General features: G+C 42.8%; 1 protein-coding gene across 1 annotated transcript in view; it reads left to right on the top strand.

Annotated features, from left to right (window-relative positions):
* Positions 1–22,097, top strand: part of LOC139719836 (uncharacterized) — a 341,386-nt gene extending 319,289 nt beyond the window's left edge. The window contains exons 15-20 of the mRNA XM_071631222.1: positions 149–292; positions 1,182–1,272; positions 8,054–8,164; positions 8,771–10,660; positions 11,083–11,375; positions 21,911–22,097. Of these exons, the coding sequence (XP_071487323.1) occupies positions 149–292; positions 1,182–1,272; positions 8,054–8,164; positions 8,771–10,660; positions 11,083–11,375; positions 21,911–22,091 (2,710 nt within the window). The 3' untranslated portion in view covers positions 22,092–22,097. The remainder of the gene's footprint in view (positions 1–148; positions 293–1,181; positions 1,273–8,053; positions 8,165–8,770; positions 10,661–11,082; positions 11,376–21,910) is intronic.
* The last annotated feature ends 278 nt before the right edge of the window (positions 22,098–22,375 follow it).

Here is a 22,375-nt window from a genome sequence, read left to right as displayed (position 1 = left end):
AGTGGTTGCATCTTGCCTATAATATGAACAGTCTAGCTAATTCATAGACTGGTGACCCTTTCTCTCTCCTTCCAATGGATGCATCATTAACATGATTTGAACATTCTGGCTAACCCGTAGACTGGTGACCCTTTTTCTCTCCTCCCAGTGGCTGCATCTTCCTGAGGTTCCTGTGTCCAGCCATCATGTCGCCCAGTCTCTTTGAGCTGATCCAGGAGTACCCCGACGAGAAGACGTCGCGGTGTCTGACGCTCATCGCCAAGACAGTCCAGGCTCTTGCCAACTTCACCAAGTGAGTTTAGCCACATTGCAGTTGCCGTGGTAACAGCTGGAAGAAAGCAATCAGTTCCTGGTATTTCTGATGGGGCGTAATGTTAACTACAGTCAATTTGCAACATGGCAATGGCTGCACACCTCTTTATGAAATATGTCAAAGAATTTTCCAGTAGGTTATGTCCCCCATATCTTCATTTCGTATCGACTAAACTGCCAATCAATCAACCAACCGCCCATGAGCATTACAAGTCTACTTCAGAACAACCACCTTCTCCGATTTGACGCAAAATTTGCTATAACAAATGGTGAAAAGTCGTATTGTATAAAGTTTGATATGGAAAGTAATGCATGCTGCTATAAAGGATACCATCCTGCTCAATTTTGGAAGTACCTGCATTGGGTATTATCAATATTTCCTGAGCTTCTGTGGTAACAGCGCCCTCCTGTGTTCAGATATGCACATTTCAGAGAGTTATCCTTCAAAGTCAAAGTGTTTGTGTATCTCTTGCTAAATCTGTTTTTCCTATTTCTCTTCTCTGCCTTTTTTAAAACCATTTTCTTTCCATTCTCCTGTCTTAAACACTTTTAGTCTCTCTCCCATGTTACCGTTTATATGAGATAGAAACATTTGGTTATCTATTCTCAGTCTGTTCTTGTAAATATGTATTGTAGATCACATTGCTTCTTCACCCGTTGAAGACGAGTCCCGCAAATACTCGGGCAGGTGTCTATGGGAAATACATGTTATAGCAAAATCAGTCTGTCCTCAAAGGGTTTTAAATAATTAAAGCGATTTTTGAAGCAATGTCTGAACTACACGTGTATGGCTCTTTGCTGTATGTTCAGAGGATGATGGTCATTGAGTGTCCACACTTCTCTCTTTCAAAAAAAAAAAAATGCTGCAGATTCGGTACCAAGGAGAGTTACATGCTGAACATGAACGAATTCCTGGAAAGAGAGTGGGGCAACATGAAGGTCTTTCTACAGGAGATATCGGTGAGATAAGCCAGATGTTTGTATGTTTGTCTGTCTGTCTGTCTGTCTCTGTGTGTGTGTGTGTGTGTGTGTGTGTGTGTGTGTTTGTTTGTTTGTATATTGATTTTGCTTTGCTTTCTTTTCTTTTCTTTTTGAAATCTTCTTGGACCAGCATGCATCTGGCATCTGTGATGCTGTAAAACCAGAAACATTCGTGAAATGAAACTTTCGGGAGCTGGAGCCATCAGCCTTTTTTTCGCGGCATGAAACTTTCAAAAATTGCCTTTGGCATCAAATGCATTGTGTAGACAAAAAACGCGTTCACATGCATTATACTTTGGCGGATCTTGGCTCCTCTCAGAATTTGCAAAAAGTTTGATGCACCCGAAAATTTCTGATTTTACAGTATACTATTTGGAAATTCAACGGAAGCAAGTGTTTGAATTTCAGCCAAGCCTAAGCATCTGTACCAAGCTGGATGTGCACTGAGTTCTAGTGATAAAGTACATATTGAATTGAAACACTCATCACCATGTCCCTGTGCATCTATTATGCCATTATGACCAGAATTTGGCTGAAATTGATTCAATCCAACTCTTCAGGATTATCTTTTTGGTGGATATGGGGGGATGGGCATAATCTAGTTTCCTTGTCATATAAATCTCTCACTCTTCTTGGTGGAACGGCAGCTGGGGGAAATCAGTTTTAATCTAACGATGAATCTTCAAACATTGTTATCGCTAATTGAGCGTTCCCCGTATTGTTCATGCCGCGGTCTCTGTCAGCAATGCCCATCGTCAGGTCGTTTTTATCGAATACTCTGTCTCCCTCATCCGTCGATGACAAAGACTTTGGCACGCTTCCGCTTGTAAAAGGTCTCATTGTTAGCATATATTTCGCAAATTTTTTATCTGCCTGACGAAAGATGCCCTCAGAGTGATGCTAGTATTGCAGTAAATCCGACCGTTGTCTACTCCAATGCCTGTGTGAACAGTGTGACATCTATCAAAGTGCCAGTGTTGCACATTATCTCGAGCCTCATCGCAAAATCTTGTCACACAGACAAAACTGTCGCGGCTACCTCCCACAAATTTCCAATGGAACATTCCCAAATTTCTTTGTGTAAAAATCTTGGCAATGCTCGAATGTTTTGAAGCATTTTTTTTTTTTTGGTGTCTTTTTAAATTGGCGGGGAGGGGGGTTCTTATCAAAAAAGAAATTTGCAATGTAACTGTTGCATGACACATCTGTGGCCAGTCGTCAGACATTGTACACCTGATGTAGTTGCGTACGTGACGAGGGATCCCCCACGCAAATGCTCTTTTCCCCTGGCTCTCAGGGTTGCCCTCATTCGACAACAGTTGTGATTCATTCCCACGGTGGTCCTCCGAGCCTCGCCAGCACCCTGACAGATTATATCTCCTGCGTCAGAAACTAACGTCTCCATTGAATCACACCATTCCGGGCATCAATGTGTGTGTGTTGGGGGGGGGGGGATGATGGAGAGGGGAAGGGGGAGGATGAGGGATGTGAAACCAAAGCTTTTTGTGCTGCATTTTGGGAAAGAGGGGGGGGGGAAGGGGGAAGGGGAGGTGAAGGGGGAGGGGCAAGGAAGGGGAGGGGAGGGCTCAACGAGGTAACGAGGATTCTCCCTGGAATATGTCATGTGAAAATGAAGCAGATGTTGTGTAGGTCCTTTTTTGTGTGTGTTCTTAACCTACTTTTACGACTGTGACGTGTGATGAAATTCACCCATCAAAATGCTGTCTTTCAGCTCACCAAGGGACAAGAGATATACACAGAAGTCATCAGCCCAGCCGGTAAAAAGAAAAAATTGATGGCTGAATTTGAAGTCACATGGGGCTTAATGTGATATGTGACAACGGTATACAAGGGGGAAAAGACCTTTCTGTTCAATTCTGTATAATTATTTAAATGAGTGAAGACATCAAAAAGTCAAATGATATCTTCATTATTCTCATGCATTATGAAGAAAATAATATGTGATGGAATAACGATTTCACCATTTATTTTTTGTCATCTGTGTGAAGGCCATTAATAAAAAATTATCTTTAAAAAAACTGTATCATTTAAGTGCTTCCTCTGGTTCCTGACGTCAGCAGTAAACATAGATGTTTATGCTCGAATTTTTCTGAGAAAATAGTCGGCCTTTTGTTGTTGATTGAAATTAGCAAACAGCTTTTTTAGAATGTTTTCAATAAAAAAAGTATCGGGAAGTCCTTTCACATTTCCTGAATTAAGAGGCAAGGATAACAGGGATTGCAAAATGATGAAAGAGAAAGTTTCGGACTGTGTGTTCATTTCCTATAGCATGATATGACTCTACTCATCTGTCAGCATAATGTTAAGTGGAGTCGTTTGGATGATGTTTTTTTTAATGTGATCTAACTTCTTTGAGTCTTTGAGATGGCAATGAAGGAGAAGAAAGGAGGGGGGGGAAAAACAGCTCCTCTTGTGTCATTGAAGATGAGGGGATATCAGATTCATGTTGTGCCATAGTCCGGCAGTTCCTGTTACTCTCCAGATAATGATCGGATATGTCAGACAACAACTTTGCTGTTTTAATTGGCTGATCAGTGATTGCAGACATTTCTGAGTGGTGATGTCGCCACCCCTCCCCCCCCCCCCCCCCAAACACACCATTGCTTTTCTTGGGAATATGATTTACAGACAGGAATTATCGGTTTCTGGAATTCAAAGAGGAAATCTTAATTAGATTACGCCCCAAGACGTAGCATTAGTCAAAGAAGAAAAATGTCTGAAGGTTTCTGTGAGTCAAGGGAATTGATGCAGTCATGTTGCTACTTTTTTCTTCATGGTGGTTGGCAAGCCATCCATAAAGCTTTGAACGAGGTGATTTAAATAAAGAACAGTGCAGTTATTTAACACAAAATGTCCCTCTCCCCTCTGCTGCGCCCACTTGAGAGTTGTTGCTTTGCCGAGAATAAACTTCTCCAACTGCACAAGTAAGAAGTACATAGCCAGTAACGCAGGGCCGATTTCTTCAAACCAGAAGTGCCCTTCCATGCCAGGCTTCATTTAAAGAGCTGAAAAGCAACATCACTGCGATTCGATCAGAGGTAGAGCTCTTTGGAGGAAAAAGCTGCGAGGATCATGCCGGCCAATTACAGACAAGCGGGTCGATTTGGCGGGGATTCTGCCCTGAAATGGAGGGTGAGTAGTTCGTGTCTCGGCATCGTCGGTGCGTCAGGAGGAATGTTTTTGTTAGATGGGGCAGGATTAGCCGATCTGTCAGTGAGCCAGTTTTAATGTGGACGTGTGTCTGAGAGTCTCTTTGACCGATCAGAGCTGGCAAAGCGGCAAGGTAGATGTACTTTTCGAAAGGATGTGCCAGTAAGTTTTTGTTTGTTCATGGCTGTTTCTCTGTGTGTGTGTGTATTGTCAGTGGTGATTCACATTTCATAGCTTGGCAAGTTTAAGAGATTGCAAACTGGCATTGCGATTTTGAAGTTTAATCGAATTTTGAGCAGAGGTAGTTTTCATTTTGAAAAGAGTTAATGACATTATAATGGTGCTGGATGTCGGTGATCCCACGGGGAGGCTGCCATCGAGCTCAAATTTATGTCAAAGCTCAGGTGAGATTCAAGCACCCTTGGACCCTTTGTGATTATCATCAGACATTTTCCTGTTTGCAGAAACAGGTTATTACACACATTGTGTGTATGTCCCACATCTTTGTTTTCTCGCCTCGAGCGGGACGATGCGACAAGTGCTGCGAGCAGGATGATATTGGCGTGTCTGCTTGTTTATCCATTCTCCTCCCCGGGATCATGTCTGTCCCTGGATTGGCAAATATCATCAGAGTTTTCACTCCTTCTGTGAACTTTTCACACCAGGGAGGAAAAGCATGTGTTAACTTGCACTGCAAATGTGCAGGGGGGCACGAGGGGCACTTCTGTTGAAAATGTTCGCCTGTTTTGTGAATCACCCTCCTGACCTATTAAAGCTGTTGTTTTGTCGTAGTCAGAATATCAAATGTATGCTGCCCTGGATTCAACACTGGTCAGGATTCCTCCCCCACTCCCTTTCTCCCCTTCCTCCCCCCCCCCCCCTCTTTCCGTCCCCCCTTCCCCCCTTTCCCTCCCCCCTTTCCCTCCCTCCCTCCCGCTCTTTCTCAGCTCTTTCCCTCGTTCTCTCTTTCTCTCATGTACCGTGACTTCTTCTTACCTTTTACACAGACAGAAAAATTATCAGACCCTCTTTCACCAACCTGTGTTTTTTCAATTTTCATGAAATTGGGCCAACACCACTTGTCAAATGCATCTGAGAGGAGTGTGGATTAAAGCATATTATATTTTTGCACAGATAAGTGCTGCTTTGTTACAAGGTTTTGCTTATTTTTTACAACAAACAAACAATGACTAGACACAAGTTTTATGTTGGATGAACTTAACTTCAAAAACACCCTTTCCTTAAGGAGGAAAACAACTTGTTTTTGTTTGTTTGTCTTTTCCCAAAATGAACCCTTCTCAGAAATTGATATCTGGTCTAAGCCACCACTTCCTTAATATGTCCTGAGTAGGTGGTATGAAAAATTGCACCAGATAGCCTAATCTTTCTGATGTCTCTTTGGTGGTTTGGTCCACCATCTCCTCCCCCCCCCACCCCCTCCTTCCAATCCTACTATAGACTGCAAGACAGGTTCATCAGGCATTGTGGCAGTCACGTCACCGCTGCCGCAAGTCAGGTGGTAGGCTACGCAATTGGGCAACGCAGATCATACCCCTTGACGTCTCCTTTAATTTGTTTACACTCACAATTTTGAACTCTGCGTCAGATTTTGTTGTTGTTGTTTCTGTCGTCTTCTGCGTAGCAAGACAAAACGGCGACTCGCGGCGACCCACTCCAAATTGGACTCTGTCCAGAGACCGGCGCCCATCCTAGCTAGAAAAATTGATTGCTTGAGTCACGGCTTGTCTTTCATCACGTAGATTGTAACTGGATTCCAAAGGGGTGGGTGGGGAAGGGGAGAAGGATCGTAGGGAGGGTCAAGGAAGAAGAGCTGAGCTAGTCAATCGCGAGCGGGATAAAATGATGATGAACAGGGACAGAGTGACAGTCACCTCGTCATGTGGTGCTCGGGAACGTGGGTTGACGTTACCTTTTGTGAGGGGCATTTCTTTTGTATCTGTCACTTTGCGCAGAGAGCTGGTTAGAAGTTCAGCGGGATAGGGAAGAAGAGCTCGAGAGAAATGTTCGCAAGCATTTCTCGCTCGTCTTGCTGAAGGCCCGCGTGACAATCCTCCTTGCCTCGTAGAGTAACTTGACCTTTTCTGACCTCATCAGATTGTGTGAACGTTCTTTTTGCATTTGGCGGAGTGACAACCGAGAGAGGGAAAGCATGAGGAAGTACTTGGAAGCAGCAATCCTGGTAGCATTCGGGGATGGATTTAGAGCGACTTCTCTCATCTTTGAACGCTGATCCTTTAGTCCGTGGATTCTGCAAAAGATTCTGATTTTATCACTTCAGTGTTCTCTACGGATGCAGATTATGTGGTGAGGCAGATCTAGATCTGGGAGATTTGTTAGCCTAATGAGCAGGATCAATGTACATGAAAACCCTTTTCTCCACTCTCCCAAAAGTGAAGTGCCTGCTTTGGACTTTTTGACACATGAGAGAGTTATGTGCCAACTTGACCCTCATAGGCGTCAGTTTTTTGCCATTTTGGCTCAGTGTTTCGGAAGACCTACCCACAGGCAGCTTGAAGCTTTTGGAAGCTACAATAGCATTAGCTTTATTCTCGATTGTTGTGCCAGCTGTGATTGGACCATGGAAAGCTTGTCATCTGAAGATTTATTTTGATTTGGTTGCTCACATGTTTTTCGTAAGGAATTGTGCTGCATGACGACTCCTTGACAGTTTGAATTCAATTCTGCTCTGACCTATGCAGCATTATTACCTCTTTACAACCTACTTTGTATCATCTGTTGCGGGACTGAGCGATTATTGGAACCGCATTGTGAAATTCTGAGGAAAAACTTGCATCTGATCCACTTGTACCTACACAGCACAGCATCATACGAGTACAACGTGGGTCATATAGTTGCATTTGCGGAGCTTGGATGTTTTGTCTAATTGTCACGACACAAGTCCCGCAGCAAAGGACCTGTTTTTGCCGCGTTCAAGCTTCATTGTGGTTGGACAAGTTTTGCTATTCCCCCAGTCATCATGATGACATCATATACAGGCTTGGCCTACTGGAATCCCATCTACAGTATACATGTATGTTAATAGTCACCCAGTAGGGTGTTGTGATTCTTTCTCCCTTTAGAAAATGGGGCATTGAGCATGGATAACATTTTTATTGTCCACTCCTTTCTAGCGTAGCTGCAAATCTGCAAAACATTTGCAGAACTGATGCGGTAGCAGGATTTAGCATGAAATGCCAACATGTCTTGTGAAGAAGGCCCCAGAGACAATAATCATCATCACAAAAGTCCACTTACCTGATAGATCATTTATGTAAAAGTGGCCGAAAGATACAATCGCTGTTGCAAAAACAGAACTGAATGCATAAATTGAAAAAGGGAAATGTATGGAGTGCATTTTCTCTTTGCTGCTTGAGCCTGGTTTATTTGAGGCTTGTAAATTCACCTACCAATAATCTTAATGAGTGTGAAAATTTGATAGAGGCAATATTTCCCAAAGAGAGCTCTGTGTTGTTACTCTTTCTGGGATTTCAAAACTTGATGTAATATTTGTCGGGGAAGAATATGTGGATAAAGTGTGATTCCTCATTTGTTCTCCTGTGTCGTGCAGAGTGGATCGGACAAGAGCCATGCAGTCAAGTTCAGCGGGTACATCGACCTTGGCCGAGAGCTGGCCCTCACTCACTCTCTGCTCTCAGAGGCCATGGAGAAGTTTGACAAGGTTGGTAGAGTTTGGGACATCTCGTGATACATCCTTGGGAGATGTGGGAGATGTGGGGAATGGGGACAACAATGAGAAGGAATTGGGTGATGATGATGATGATGATGATTGCAACTGATTGACAAATTGCCCTACACCAATGTTGATGTAGGGCAATCAGTTGCAATAAAAACAACTTCATGGAAGAATTTAATCAATTCGATGATGATGATATTAATGATAACAATAATGGCTCTGAAATAATGTGAATTATCCCTTAGAAGGTGAAAAGAAGTGATGGTGATGTTGGATGCATTTGAAAACCACAAACAGTGCCCATTAGCCGATATGTTCATCAAAGCATATGATCATCGGGACCGATCAATTCTTCAGCTGTGTGCGTACTTAACATAGAGATCAGTGGTAAAGATGTATGTACACAGTTGGTTTGGGGGATTCTCAAATGCATGTGAGCCAGGCCAGCTTTCCCACTCCAGACTACTGCGTCTTTCAGGGTTAGGGATACGCTTTGCTGATGCTACTCTGTAACAATAATGACACCAAATGTGGATTCTTGGTTTTGTTTCATTTTTTTTTTTTTTGCTTGTACTATGGTTTTGTGCGCAGACTACGAAGGAGAAGTTGGACCGTCTGCCAACCATCTTGGCCAAGATCACGGAGAAGCTCAACGAGCCAGAAAAGCTCATCCCTTACCAGTCCGGGGAGGTCCACATCAGCAGCACGATAGGCTCGGCAACGCCCAGCAACTCGTCGACGACCTCGACAGCCGCCTCCCAGGCCAAAAAGAACTTGAGCAAGATATTTGAGGAGGGCGAGGGCTCCAGCACCAGCGATGTGGAGATGCTGCCGCTCTACGCCGTCGCCATGGACAAGACCATCACGAAGTCCTCCACGATCAACAGCCTGGTGGACTTCATACAGCAGGACAACGACCCGTCGGTGCAGGTCAGGCAGCTGGACGGGGATACCATGAACACCAGGAATAATGCAGACATCACCGTGGAGCCGAGTCACTCGGTTGTCAGCAAGTCCGAGATCCAGGTCAACGTGGGAATGGGCCACTTTGGCCAGGATCCCGTGGGCAGCAGTGGTAAGGACACCCTGGTGACCCTCGAGGAGAGTCCTTGCAAGAGAAACAGGGCGGGGTCGGAGAGGAGCGTGGAGGGCAAGGAGAAGAAGAAAGTGTACACGATACACGTGGACACGGTGTGCAGCAAACCGGGTACATCCATCAGTACTAGCAATACAAGCAAACCAAAGAACGGCGACAGTGGGCAGAAGGTCACGCAGCCGCTGTCTTTCTCCAACCCCGCCTTCCAGTTCTCGCGGAGTCTGCGGCAGAGGGATGCTGGGACAGACAGCATGAGCTCCATTAACAGTACTCCCAGCAACGGGGCGGACTCTGACGCGTCGAATCTCGACGGGGACGTGTCGCACAGTTCGTCGAGTAGCGTGGCGTCGCCTCCGCGGAACAGGAGAGAGAAGGGGCCACGAGGTCAGACTTATGACTATGACACCGTGCCAGACAGGCCGGCTCCGCCCGGCCACAAGGGCCACATGGTGCACACGCTCCCAAAGGCATCGGCCCGATCAACTAAAGAGATGATCGGGGATCTCTTCCAGACTACAGAGACTCCAAAACTGGACAGCCAGAGCAGCAGTTCCATCCACTTCACACCGACTTTACCAATTGGTAGCACGGCCGTGGGAACTGTGGATAGTGTACAGCGAAGGATGCCATCTGCTGCCCTGCAGCAACCACTGTTCTCAACCCTCTTGCCGGATGCCAATAGCAATAATCAGTGGACACAAACGTCCGAAGCCACGTTCCAGATAAGCAGCGGGGGCCAAACAGGGCTGCCGGAATTTTCGCTCAGCATGCCCAACCCCAAGCAAGCGCTCTCCGAGAGCTACGGACTTGAATCGGCCCCTACCCTCCCTATGGGCAGCAGTGGACAGAACGTGGTGAAAGATGCCAACATGTCACATGTGGAAATGATGCTGACCACGCCGGACGATCACAAATCGAGCACAAACAAGAGCAAGATGGCGCACATCCGGATAACCCCGACGCATCCCGTCAAGAAGTCGCCGGAGTCCCTCATCACCCACTCGTCCACAGCCGTTGTCAGACCCTCAGTACTAGAAACCGCCTTCCCAGCCAACAACAATCGGACAGCCAACAATAGCAAGGGCCAGTCGCACCAGCACAGCCCCCCAATGGGCCAGCTGCAGCGGCGCAACATCATCACTCAGTTCTCCTCCAAGCCCAAGCAGGTGCCGGAGTCCGCCCCGGACCACTCTGCCGCCGGCACCGTCACCACGGAGGCAATCATCCAGCAGGTTCCGCGCCACCACCACCGCGTCCAGTCGAGCCAGGTGGTGCACCGCATCCAGCCAGTGGACCAGCTGGGTCAGCTGCCAATCTGGACCAAGCGGACGGCGGACTCGCCGAGAGACAAGGACGCCCAGACGGATTTCGGCACGCAGGTAGAGGTAAGCTCTCAAACACATGGAGGCTTTTTTCTTCCTCTTTCAGAACACCTGAATTTGTTGCTGAAGAGACATTGTAACCCTGGAAAGGCAGTGCTAATACTGAGCATTTTTTCCTAAGTTAATTATGGTGGCAGTAGGAGTAGTAGTAGTAGCAGCAGCAGCAGCAGCAATGGTGGTAGTAGTAGAAACAGTAGTGAAGGAAATAATAATAGTAGCAATTGTAGTAGTAGTCGTACCAGTTGTAGTAGGTGAAGTAGTAGAAGAAGTAGTTATGGTTGCAGTTGTAGCAGTTGTAGTGGTTGTGATTGTTGTTGTTAGTGTTAGTACTTGTAGTAATATTGTAGTAGGTAGTTCTTGTTGTAGTTATGTTCTTGCATCATTTGAGTTATTCTTATTCATTATGATATCCACATGTGCAACATTATCCTTTGATTTCTTCTCCATCCTTTCCCCTCCTCCTCCCAATACACAATCACACACACATCATCCCTCCCCCCTTCTCCTTCCGACAGTATGAGGCGGAGATCTCCACCCTGAAGGAGGAGCTGGACCGGATGGCGTCCCAGCTGGCAGAGACCAAGCGCAAGCTGGACGAGGAGGAGGCGGAGGCGGAGGCCGCCCTCGCCGAGATGCGCCTCAAGGTGGAGAAGACGGAGGTGGAGCTCAAGGTGCAGAAGGAGGAGAAGGACCAGCAGATCAGGGACGTCATCCACAGGTGAGGGGTCGTGTCGGGGGTCGTGTCAGGGGTCATGTTGGGGTCAGATGGGATGGGGGCGGGAGGGGTTGCAGTTGGTTAAGGTCCACCGGTTATGTGTGCACTAGAAGTCGTTGAGGTATGTTTGAGTATGTCACCACGCACAGCGTATATCGGCATGCTCGAGAACACCCTTTCTGTGAGGTGTAGAATGAGATTGCCTGAAGACGAAGGATACGTACGATTACAATCGCCCACTTTCCCCTTGTAATAATCAGTAAACCTTTAGGGCACTGACGTGTGCTGATGCTACTGAAGCAAAGCAAAGTGCATATTCCTCTCGCAAGCGAAACGGCGGAGATAACGTCTTAATATTATCTCACAGTCTGCCATGTTTTAATACACTACCACCCCTTTTTACGCTAAACCAGACTCCAAAGCAATATTTTCCTTGTCTTTCACTGACGTCAATAACTGTTCTCGTCCTGGATTTCTTGCCTTCTGCCCTGCCCAAGTTTAACTGTGGTTTCTGGTGATCTCTTTTGTCTATGTGGGTTAACTCCTATAATACTGGTTACTAAGCGTATCCCTATTGCATACTAATTTTGTGGTAGATATCTAAACTAAGCAGGCGGAGAGCCCATTCTTCATCCACTTTTTTTTCCAGTTTATTATTCCGCACAATGCACTGATTTTGTGATTAGTACACAGAAGTGTTAATGTTCGGACATTTGACAAAAGCAATTCCTACCCTGTGCTAATCGATATATCAAGTTTGTGTTGTATACCTTATCTTGATGTGTCAGTAAAAGTTCTGTTGTCCTATTTTGCCAGTCACCGAAAAAGAAAATGAATTATTTTGTTTTTGAATAGGCTGAACTAAACCGTATGTCATTGAAATAATCTCACATACTCTTTCCCTATCACAATTTCTGTGACAATATGAGGAGGAATAATGATTGATGTGAAATGAAAAAGCAAACAAACAATTTACTGTGACTCAGTGGCTTTGTGTATGAGGAGATAGTAATATTCCTATGTTAACCTGCCATTTCGTGGTAGAATCGTTTTTTTAGCATCGAGTTTTGTAGCGATCATGGTGTAAGATGAAAATATATACAACGTACATTGTACCTTGTGTTGTCTTGTTCTCTTTTTTTTTTATGTACCCGTATATTTTCAATTATCAATGTTGCATGCCGTTGTTCATTTCAATCGAGATAGTGGAATGAAATGCAGGAGACAGAGCAAGACATCTATTCAAAGTAGTGTTGCCATAGCAACCCCTGCTACCAACCTCCCCGGGGATGTCACCCATGGTCTTGTGTCCAATTTGACAACAGGAAAATTAAAAAAAAGAAAAAATAATGATATCTGTGTATCACCAGCTAGCTGGGAGATCTTAAAAATTTAATGTGATGAAGTCATGTGACTCAGATAAATTGGACTTTGCTGAAATTTGGATGACAGAGACAGCTAGTACTAACTCCCCCCCAAAAAAATCTTCATGTTTACGAGACGGTGATGGACGTCTGGTGGTTGTATTGGTTGAAAGATGCCCGCAGGTTTAGCTGCCTTCTGTAGATTTTTAGAGACAGGGTAGTAATATGCAACAAATAGTGTTGGTTACTGTAAAAGAGTCCCTTGGGGCTTCCACATGGGTTCAGTCATGAAACTGGAATATGACTGGCCCAGAAGGAAAGAGATTTGAGGCTTTTTAGACAGACTTTTTAAATACAGTGTAGGATGGGAAAGGAGTTGAAGGAATGGTGAGTTTGCAAAGTTTGTACTGATTTGATTCTCACTTCAATATTCTCAATATTGTTAGGTCAATTGCTAGAGGCCGAATAAATTGTGAAGGGGGAAAATCCTGCTTTATCACAAATGCATTTGAGCAACGGAGTTTTCTTTCCATTTTGAACTGGTACTTTGAGTGCTGCCATGTTCAGCTGTAAGGACCTCGGCAGAAGTCTGTCCGCAAGATTCTTTTTTTTTTTTTTAGTGGATTGGATGGGTTGGGAGTTTGTGGGCGTGTTCTTTTTAGTACGGATCAATGCACGCAAAAATTCCCTGCAGTCAAGAAAAATCGGCTTCGCTCCCAAACCAAGAAAGAGCATGAAGAGGGAGGGGAACTGTACATTGCCCCAGGGCAACTACACACAAAAAATTGTTCTTTTTTTTTTTCTTGTGGTGGCATCGAAGGACAATTTCGCCCCCAGACGTCCGTCATCGTCCCGTGTAGCACTGTTAGGGCATCACTCGCATTTCTTGTTACTTGGCCGGTGACTGCAATCATCTTGTCTCTTCCCCACCTTCCATTCTGCCTCCCGTTGTCGCATTCTTATTTTTTTATTCTTCTTTCCCTGATTAATAGCTAATCGTCAGCTAGAAATATTGCCTCCCTTTTTTTGGTATGTATGCATCAAGATTCCTCTCTCACTTTCTCTTTATCTCTTTTGTTTTTTCACTACTCACTCTCATTGTAATTTCTTTTATTCAGCTCTCTTGTCATGAAGTATGTGTATGAAGAAAACTTTTGTCACACTGCCCTCACGTTTAAGTTTGTGATTATCCATGCAATATTATATTTGATGACTTTCAGTTGAGTTCATTGGTTCATAGATGATTTTGTTTACTTAAACCACATATTGTTTGGAAAAACAAAAAAACTCAGCGCTAAAGGCCTGTTAATGCTACTTAAGCCACATGCAGCATATTATTTGTTTCATTTAATTCTCTCACCAAGTAATCTCTTAATGGCTAAACATCATTCAGTGAGTTTTCTTTCTCAACTTTAATAGTGAGTTTGCTAATATCATTGTAGCTTATATATCTCTTATCTTAATCTATCAGAACCTGCTCTTACTGATATCATGATCAGTCTTATCGAAGCAACATCCCTTAATTCACCAAATCATTTTTTATATAGTCTGATGTCCTTGCTAATGTGTACCCAAGGAGCTTTCTACTGCACTTGTGAAAAAAAAAAAGTCTGTAGAGGCCAGATATTTAAGATAATTTCAGCTGCTTCTGGGTTGCCTGTGTTTGGAACATCATTGCCCACATGTAGGATTAGTATGGGCTGTAGCGATGAAATACATCCCCCGATGTACCTTCAAAGAAGGCAATGGGAACAGCAGTGCTAAAATCTTACCCTCTCCAAGAAAAATGTGGAGAGATGGAAAATGTGAAGCCGGGCAACATTTAGAGGGTGGATGGGTAGGGTAGAATGTTAATCTTACTGCATCCTGGCACAATTGAAACCAAAAGCAAAAGATCTGCAGCTAGTTTAGAGGGTATACCCAATTCTCGGGGAAAGAACTGGTCACAAAGTGTCCCAGGTTGCACCCCAAATAGGGGAAGGGGGTACCTCTTCCAAAGGGCGTGGCTATTCTCCTCATCACCTCTTCTCATTTCCTCTTCTCACAAGCTTTCTCTCACCACCTCAAGACCATCAGTCTCACATTTTTTGTTTGTTTCTCATACACCTTTTTGATTTCTGTTTTTCGCTGAATGAACTTTTTTTTTTTCCCACCCCCTTTTCATTTTGCAGAGAATTTTGAGTTCAACGTTTTTAGAGTGTGCCATGATTTCAAGAGCTTTTCCTCTTTTAGTTGTGAATACCTTATCATGGTATTGAGGAGTCCTGGAGAGAGGAAGGAATTTTCTCCAACGCCTTGACAATATATTTTCCCCATTTTTTTGTTTTTGTTTTTATCACATCTGAGTGGTTGCAAATTGTATGATACTTTGCTAGACCAGTAAAGTACACCCTAATGCACATGCATCAAAGACATTACAAGGGCGTGACAAAAATCCTCACCTTCATCAGTTGGTCAGTGAGTGGTTATGAATAAGTGTTATAGTATTCCACACCAATGATGCATGAACTAGCCCTCAATGGGAATATTTTTTTTCTATTATTACATATGAGTTAAAGGTCATAATAACATAACCTTTTTTTTATTTTCTGCACCACACAAAAAGTTTGGTTTAACCCAGATCCTGGATTTTATTGATGCAAAGTAATTTAAAAGATTTTGCTGCAACATTTTGACATCTGCTTTGCTTATATTTTTTTTTTCATGTTCAAATTGTTCCAAAATATCATATCATATATTGGTATTATGGTAGTTTTATTATGGTTCGTGATGATATGGTAACATTTCTATCATTTCAATGAGCAGCGAATGTACATCTCACTGCATTATACTTCACTGATGTACTCGTTCGGTTCGACTCCCCTTGTCTCCACTAATGAAAACGTTTTTCTTCCCTTATTCTGGTAATCCATTTCATAACCATTCCTTCACTGTCTCGTCAATTTTTGTCTTTATTGACTCTTCAAACTTTCTGCCGGACATTTTTGCTTCCCTCAATCAACCAGTTAAGGTATTACAGTGCCTCCATCACACCTCCTTTTTAGGGCGAAGCTTTCCGTGCATACTGGTATTCTCCCCCCCCCCCCCCCCCAATTCAGGAGGAAATTGTACCTTCCTTGTACTTTTTCCTCTTGTTTCTAGAGGAAAATGGAATGACTGTACTGTCAGCAAAAGTTTGTAGTCATGCTTCTTCCACCCCTTACCAAGCAAATAAAAAAAATGAATTTAAATCTGTGATATCTGTCTTATTTTTATTTTGATTTATCTGCTCTTACATAACCTTTCCCATGTTGCATTTCATTTTCTGCCAAAACTTGCATTCTTGCCTCTGCCCCCCCCCCCCCCCCAATCCCCTCTTCCTCATCGCTTCTGGAAGACTCTTGGATCATTGTTGTTGTTGTTGTTGTTGTGTATTTGTTTATTATTTTTATCATCTTGGCTTTCTCTTATGATTTTTTTTTTTTTGTTATTTCATTTCGCTGCTGTGTTTGTATCATTCACTCGTCCCACAGGGGTGGTATCGGATGCGCAGAGAATGAGGGTTATGATGGTGCACATGGGGAGAACTGGTTGGTAACGCGATTGCATCTTGAATGGGGGCGCTGTCACAGTCAATGCCAGCATATTTATCATACATGCCCTATATACACATAATATATCTATATATCTCCCTCTATAAATCTAACACCCTACGGACTGCCATGTATTATGTCATCTCAATATTGCATATGATGTCCATGGCCATTTGGTTCTATGATTTTTAAAAAAAGAAAAACAAAATGAGCCATGTGATCTTGTCCTCCTAGTGCTTTGTGGGTAGCACCGAGTCTTGCATCCAAACTAATCCATCTTGAGTTCAGTACCGCCCCAGAAATTTGTCTAATTCAGGTCAGGTGTGAAAGGTCCTTGATTAAAAATGTGCATGCTCTCTATTTCTTTTCTCTCTTTTTTTTTTTTTGTACATAAAATAAAGTACTGAAATAGTAATTCCAAATTCAGGCCTCTAATTCAATGTTCTTGGTAGCAGAGTTCAACAACATAATCGTCCCTTCCGTTTCCAAAATTGTCTTCATCTCATCATATTATTCTCCGTAAAAGGAGATGAGATATGCCTCAGTTGAAAATGAACCTGCACTTAGACTGGATATGTAATGTGATGTCATTTTGTAGAGAAAACTTTGTTTGAGAAAAATATAAGAATCTTGTGGTTCTCATAATTTTGTGATCCCATCAGAACTGTTTTACCTCTAAATCAAATTCTGAGAGGAGTAGATACAATAACACTGACAAAATTTGTCTCAAAACTTTATTTCTCATTTATTAACATTTATTTCTCAACTCTTGATTGAATTGTCGTATCCCTCTTTATATTCTACCCATTCCCTCCCTCCCTCCCCCCCCCCCCCCCCCCCGCCCCCCGGATTATAACCCCATCTTACAAAATTGCAAGTTTAGTACATTGCCAAGTGAGTTTGCATGATGTCAACTTTATTTGCTGTGAGAGTCTAATCCTTAACCTCCCAACATGAAACTTCTCCTTTTCTTAAAATCATTGATATTTGGTACAAACACCCAGACCAAGTACAAATTGTTTATTGGGTATGGGACTGTTCTGTCAGTTCTTATTGAAATGACAAGTACTAGTAAAATGACATTGAAAACAAAGAACAAAAAGAATTAGGAAGGAAAGGATTTGCAAAATATCCTGTTCTCTGTCCAGCTGGTGCTACTCCGGAACATCTCTGGATCAGTTAAATGACATGTCCTGGTGACAACTTTCTCCTCTAGCCCTCCGCTTCCCAAGTTTTTGCTGCTCCTTCCAAACTATTTCTTTCCCACAATCTGTCTTTTCCATCTCTTATTCATCCTCTTCCATTCATTCATTAAACTCTAGTTCTCACTCACTGTGTCATCAGCTTTTTCTGTTTTGTCTTCCAGCAATGAAACTTGCTTTGCTTGCTCGTTCTGACATTGCAAATGTAGATTCATTAATTTCTGTGGGCTTGTGCTGATGGTGGTGAAAAGCTTGACCGCGTCGCCCAGTCCGTTCTCATATCAACCTGTCCTCTCTCGTTCACTCGTTCATTCTATCCTCCCATCCCGTCGTCTTCTCCCGCCACTGCACGTTCAGCGCAACGTTCTCGGGCGAAGCGTTGCTAGTCGGACAGTGTCGTCACGCTGTAAGGGCCATCTGTGTTTCTCCATTCCTTCCACCCACGCTTTGTTTGGCATGCCCCCCTTGCTTGCATGAGGGGAATTGGAGGGGCGAGAGAGGGGTGTGGGAGGGGTGTGTAATGGGGGCATGGGGTGTTGTGGGGGATGTGGTTGGAGTTGTCGGATATGTATGTGTGTATGTGTATGTGTGTCAGTGTGTTTTTTATAGCTTCTGCATAGCCACCTTCACCCACTAATATGTGCAGCCTCTTTTCACATAGCCCATGTGAGCAGTGGTCATCCAACTAACATCTACTTTGTCTCCCATTTTCTGCTTCAAGTGTGCCTCATATCATCGCTGCATTCCTAGTGCATGTTAACCCCAGGAAATAATCTAGATTTTTCAAATGGTCTTTTGCATCTTTTGCTTTGATGTGTAATAGACAAGTAGAAAGAGTTGATGTAGGACAACCAGAGTGTTCAACTAGCTGGAAGTTAGACATCAAAGAAATGATTCTGTGCACACTTTCACCACAAAGCACATTGAAGTTAGAATATCTCAAGGTTTAATTTGTAACACTTTTTGCTCCTGTTTTGCAAAATAGGTGCATATTCACATTGCAGAAAGCTTCTTAGTACATTTGAAATCAATGTTAAAGGGCACTTTATTCCTATTTTCCATATTATTTTGTCACTGCATATTATTATCTTATTATGCTGATTTCGTTCCTTTGATTATCTTTTTTGACAGTAACAACTTTTTATGTGTAATTATGCCTTTGAAAATTGTTTCTGCAGCAAGAAGTAAAGTTAGGAAATGTAGAATAAAATGGTATCTCCTATCATCATATTTTCATGCTGATATTTGATTTGGTGCCATTTGGTTTGAGTGTGAAAATATTCCTCGTGAGTTTCTATCTCAAATCACAAATAATGATGAATATCAGCATCCAAGTCTGTTTTGTTTGCATTCATTTGGTCATGCCAGTGAAAACCTGCCATACATTAATATCTTTAAATGGTTATTTTGATTTGAGCTTCATTTCTGAGATATATCAAAGCTTTCTCACCCTCAAATTTATCATTTTTGACATGCATTGTCAACATCTGTCAATCAGGTGTGGTTAACATCACCCACCAAGTCATGGTGTGAATATACTGTGCGCCGTCCCCGTGAGGGCAGCGCATATTTCGCCATCTCGGCATCAGCCATTGATTTTCTGTTGGAGCATTTCTCACTTCCCACTTAACCTCTGTTAATATATGCTTGCCAAGATTTCCTTTTCCTTTGCTCAATGTAAGACATTTTGAAATTTATGACATGTTTGGGGTATTCATGAGGAAAAAGATTTGCCTGAAAGTTTTCAGTGTTTGATCGTGAAAATGACGAATACGAATGAGACAACAACAGCAACAACAACAACAAATTGCAAATGTTTTGAACATCATGGGTGCTATGATTTTATGACCATGCAGATGTAGAGTGGAATTTGTTCGCAATATGTAATGTCTTCTTCAGGGGGTTTTATAGATGATGTTTGATCATATCAAAATCATGGTCTCATGAGCAGTCATTATGTCTAATCACTACATACCTACATTTTATATGCCACATCTTCCTTCCATCAGTTCAAACTGTAGAATTGCAGTGTGTTTTGGGGTTTGTTTGTTCTTTCCCCTTTGCGGGTTTTCTCCAAACTGTTGGTGAGCTTTTCTCCTTTTTAAAATGCAAAAGTGTGAACTGTGGCAGCTGTATTTTTATAAAGTCAACGTCATCGACACCTCCCAGAAAGAAATGATAAGCCATTTTGTACCAACGCAAGACATCACATGGCTCTAATACCTGAAACCCTTAGGGGGAGGGAGTGTGATCCACCACCTTAAGGACTGTTAAGAATACAAATATCAGACGATACAGTTCTGGCAAGAAGTGATATTTCTTACAGAAAAAGAGAGCGGGAGAATCATCCCCTCTTTTAAATTCAGAGGAAGCTCCAAGAAAGCATCATAAAATTTTATTCAATCATCTTTAAAAACACCTGCTGGCCATTTCTTTCAAAGTCCTTGTAAAATTCCTGTTTTATTGGCCATCAGAAGTAAAGGAAATTACTTCAATAAATATATTGATGGTTCTCCGAGAGGTGTTCCCCGCCGCAAGGGGTTAAACTCAATGTTTGGATTATTTTCCCGCACAAATTCTCATCTTCCTAAAAGGACGGTTTGGCTTCATATACAAGTGTATGACTACATACTAGTGTTTGCTAGTTGACGGTAGAAGATTTAATGATTGGGTCAGTTTTATTTCAGTTCGTTTAGTGTCATATCTTGAAAATATAGTCTTGTTGATATGTGTGCAGCAAAATTGTAGCCACAAAGCCAAAGGTTAACATAACTTTTAAACAATAGTCTACTTGTGCAATTGCAGAAATTAGTATTGAAATAATAGAAGGTAGAATTTTAAAAAAAAAAATTCCTCTGAAAATTGCTTTATCCAATAGTAGCAAGCCAGTGGAGTAAACTTTATTCTCAAGGGAAGCTCAGGCCCCTTTTGACTCCGAAATGATAGAAGTTTACAGCAACTTTTCATACATTCTGGGCAGGATGTATTGATAATTTCTCTTGCTCAAATTTTCTTTGAAATCATTAAAGACGATGATTGGAGTGATGCAAGTTATATTTCAAAGTGTGTCCATTACATCTGATTGCTAGTTGAGCATGGACTATAACAGTGTGTGTGTTTGCATGGCTTCTAAGTGTGGAAAACTAGCTCATTTTGTAACAGCTCCCCCATCGCTTTTTCTTCATGTGTCGGACTACTAGACTGCTGCGATGATCGTTTCGGGTCAGTCAAATTTGCGTGTCTCTGTATCTCTCGGGCAGGCATGTCAGATCTCGCAATTACGAGATGGATCAAAACGAGCAAAAAGAGATGCTATTCGGCAAGGGTATTCATGTCGATCAAATTCATATCAATTTTCTTAGCAACAAAGCAATATCAATCACATTCAGTGACTGTTCACATCAGAAGATTAAAAAAATATATATTTACCATGCTGCTGTGAGTTTTACACAGTGCATCATATGATTTCTGTGTAAAGATTGAGATAAGAATTATCCAACTTATAAATCATAGTGTGAAATGATATCATAATAATATTCAAATCAATTCATCGTCATGACGAGTTGTGATGATCTTGCCTCGAGAGATTCTGCACGCACATTTGACTAACTTCGTTTGAAGCTTCCACACGAGCACGTCATTACGTAGGACTGCATGGCTTTGAGCGTGATACCTGTATATACAGTTATGCTGTCTCCTTTTTTTTTAGCCAGTCGTAGATTTATTGCATCCTCTTGACGTGGTGCCACCTCGTGGTGACTCTCAGTGATTTGTGTAGAGTAATATAGTGAATGGAGGCTAGAGTTGCTGTGTGGCAGTTTTTAAAAAAATCATGTGTGCTGGATTTATAGCCCTCCCGTTCACTGTGTGCTTTGTCATGTACTTAATACAAAATGATAGTGATATAATAAGAATACTGATTTCAAAAAAAAATAATCAAGATATTCCTACAAACATGTCAGAATTTGTAACTGCTAATGTAGAAAGGATTTTCAGTTATATTATGCATTTTTGGTGTCTTCTGATCATTTAAGATAAAATGAGTTCATATTTGTCCTTCTGTTTAATGTGTTTTCCTTAGATTTCATGAACCCCTTAACATCCTGAAAAGTGCTCATGCCTTACTAGTTGATAAGCATTGTTAAACTCATTTCAATGTGGCAGATGGTTACTTTGAAATACTGTACAGCCAGAGAACCTATTGATGTGATGAAATGATGTTAATATATATTTTTTCCTCATCTCTTTTCCCCTCTTAATCCCATCTGCTTATCCCTATTCTATCACTCTGTGTCTTACTTCATCCTCTTTCTTCTCTCTTTCTTTCTCTCTCGTTCATTTTTCACCTTTACCCTGGCCTCCACTTCCATCCCCTTTCACGTGTCTGCCGCCCTCTACAGGTTGATGTGCGTGGAGGAGGAGCTGCGGGCCGAGCAGGAGGAGATGCGGGGCGTGATCAAGGCCAAGGAGAAGATCATCGACGCCCAGGAGATCCGCATCCGGTCCCTAGACCAGGCCAACCAGAGACTGATGACAGCGCTGCAGGTCCTCAAGCAGCGCTACGTAGCCAACCAGCACTGAGGAGGGGGCGGGGGCGGGGCCAGGGTGGGGCAAAGTTCCCCCTCGGAATCGGCATTGGCATCGACGACAACATCGACGATGGGTGACACCCTCAACGTCGAGACAAGACGATGACAACTCATTGCTGAAATCTTTAGGGGACACTGACAGTGAAATGTAGAGTCTGGGAGTGTCAGCATCGCCAGTCGAGAGCCGTCGTCATGGCGATAGTTGATAGATTAAAGTGGATCTAGTGAAAAGTAGCCGTACAGAGAAGGAAGAGATTAGAGAGAGGGAGCTATATC

Source organism: Diadema antillarum, unplaced genomic scaffold (genome assembly GCF_040938485.1).
Source record: "Diadema antillarum isolate AM-2024a unplaced genomic scaffold, OU_Dant_1.0 scf00000115, whole genome shotgun sequence".
Lineage (NCBI taxonomy): Eukaryota > Metazoa > Echinodermata > Echinoidea > Diadematoida > Diadematidae > Diadema > Diadema antillarum.
This window is presented reverse-complemented; position numbering and strand designations above follow the sequence as displayed.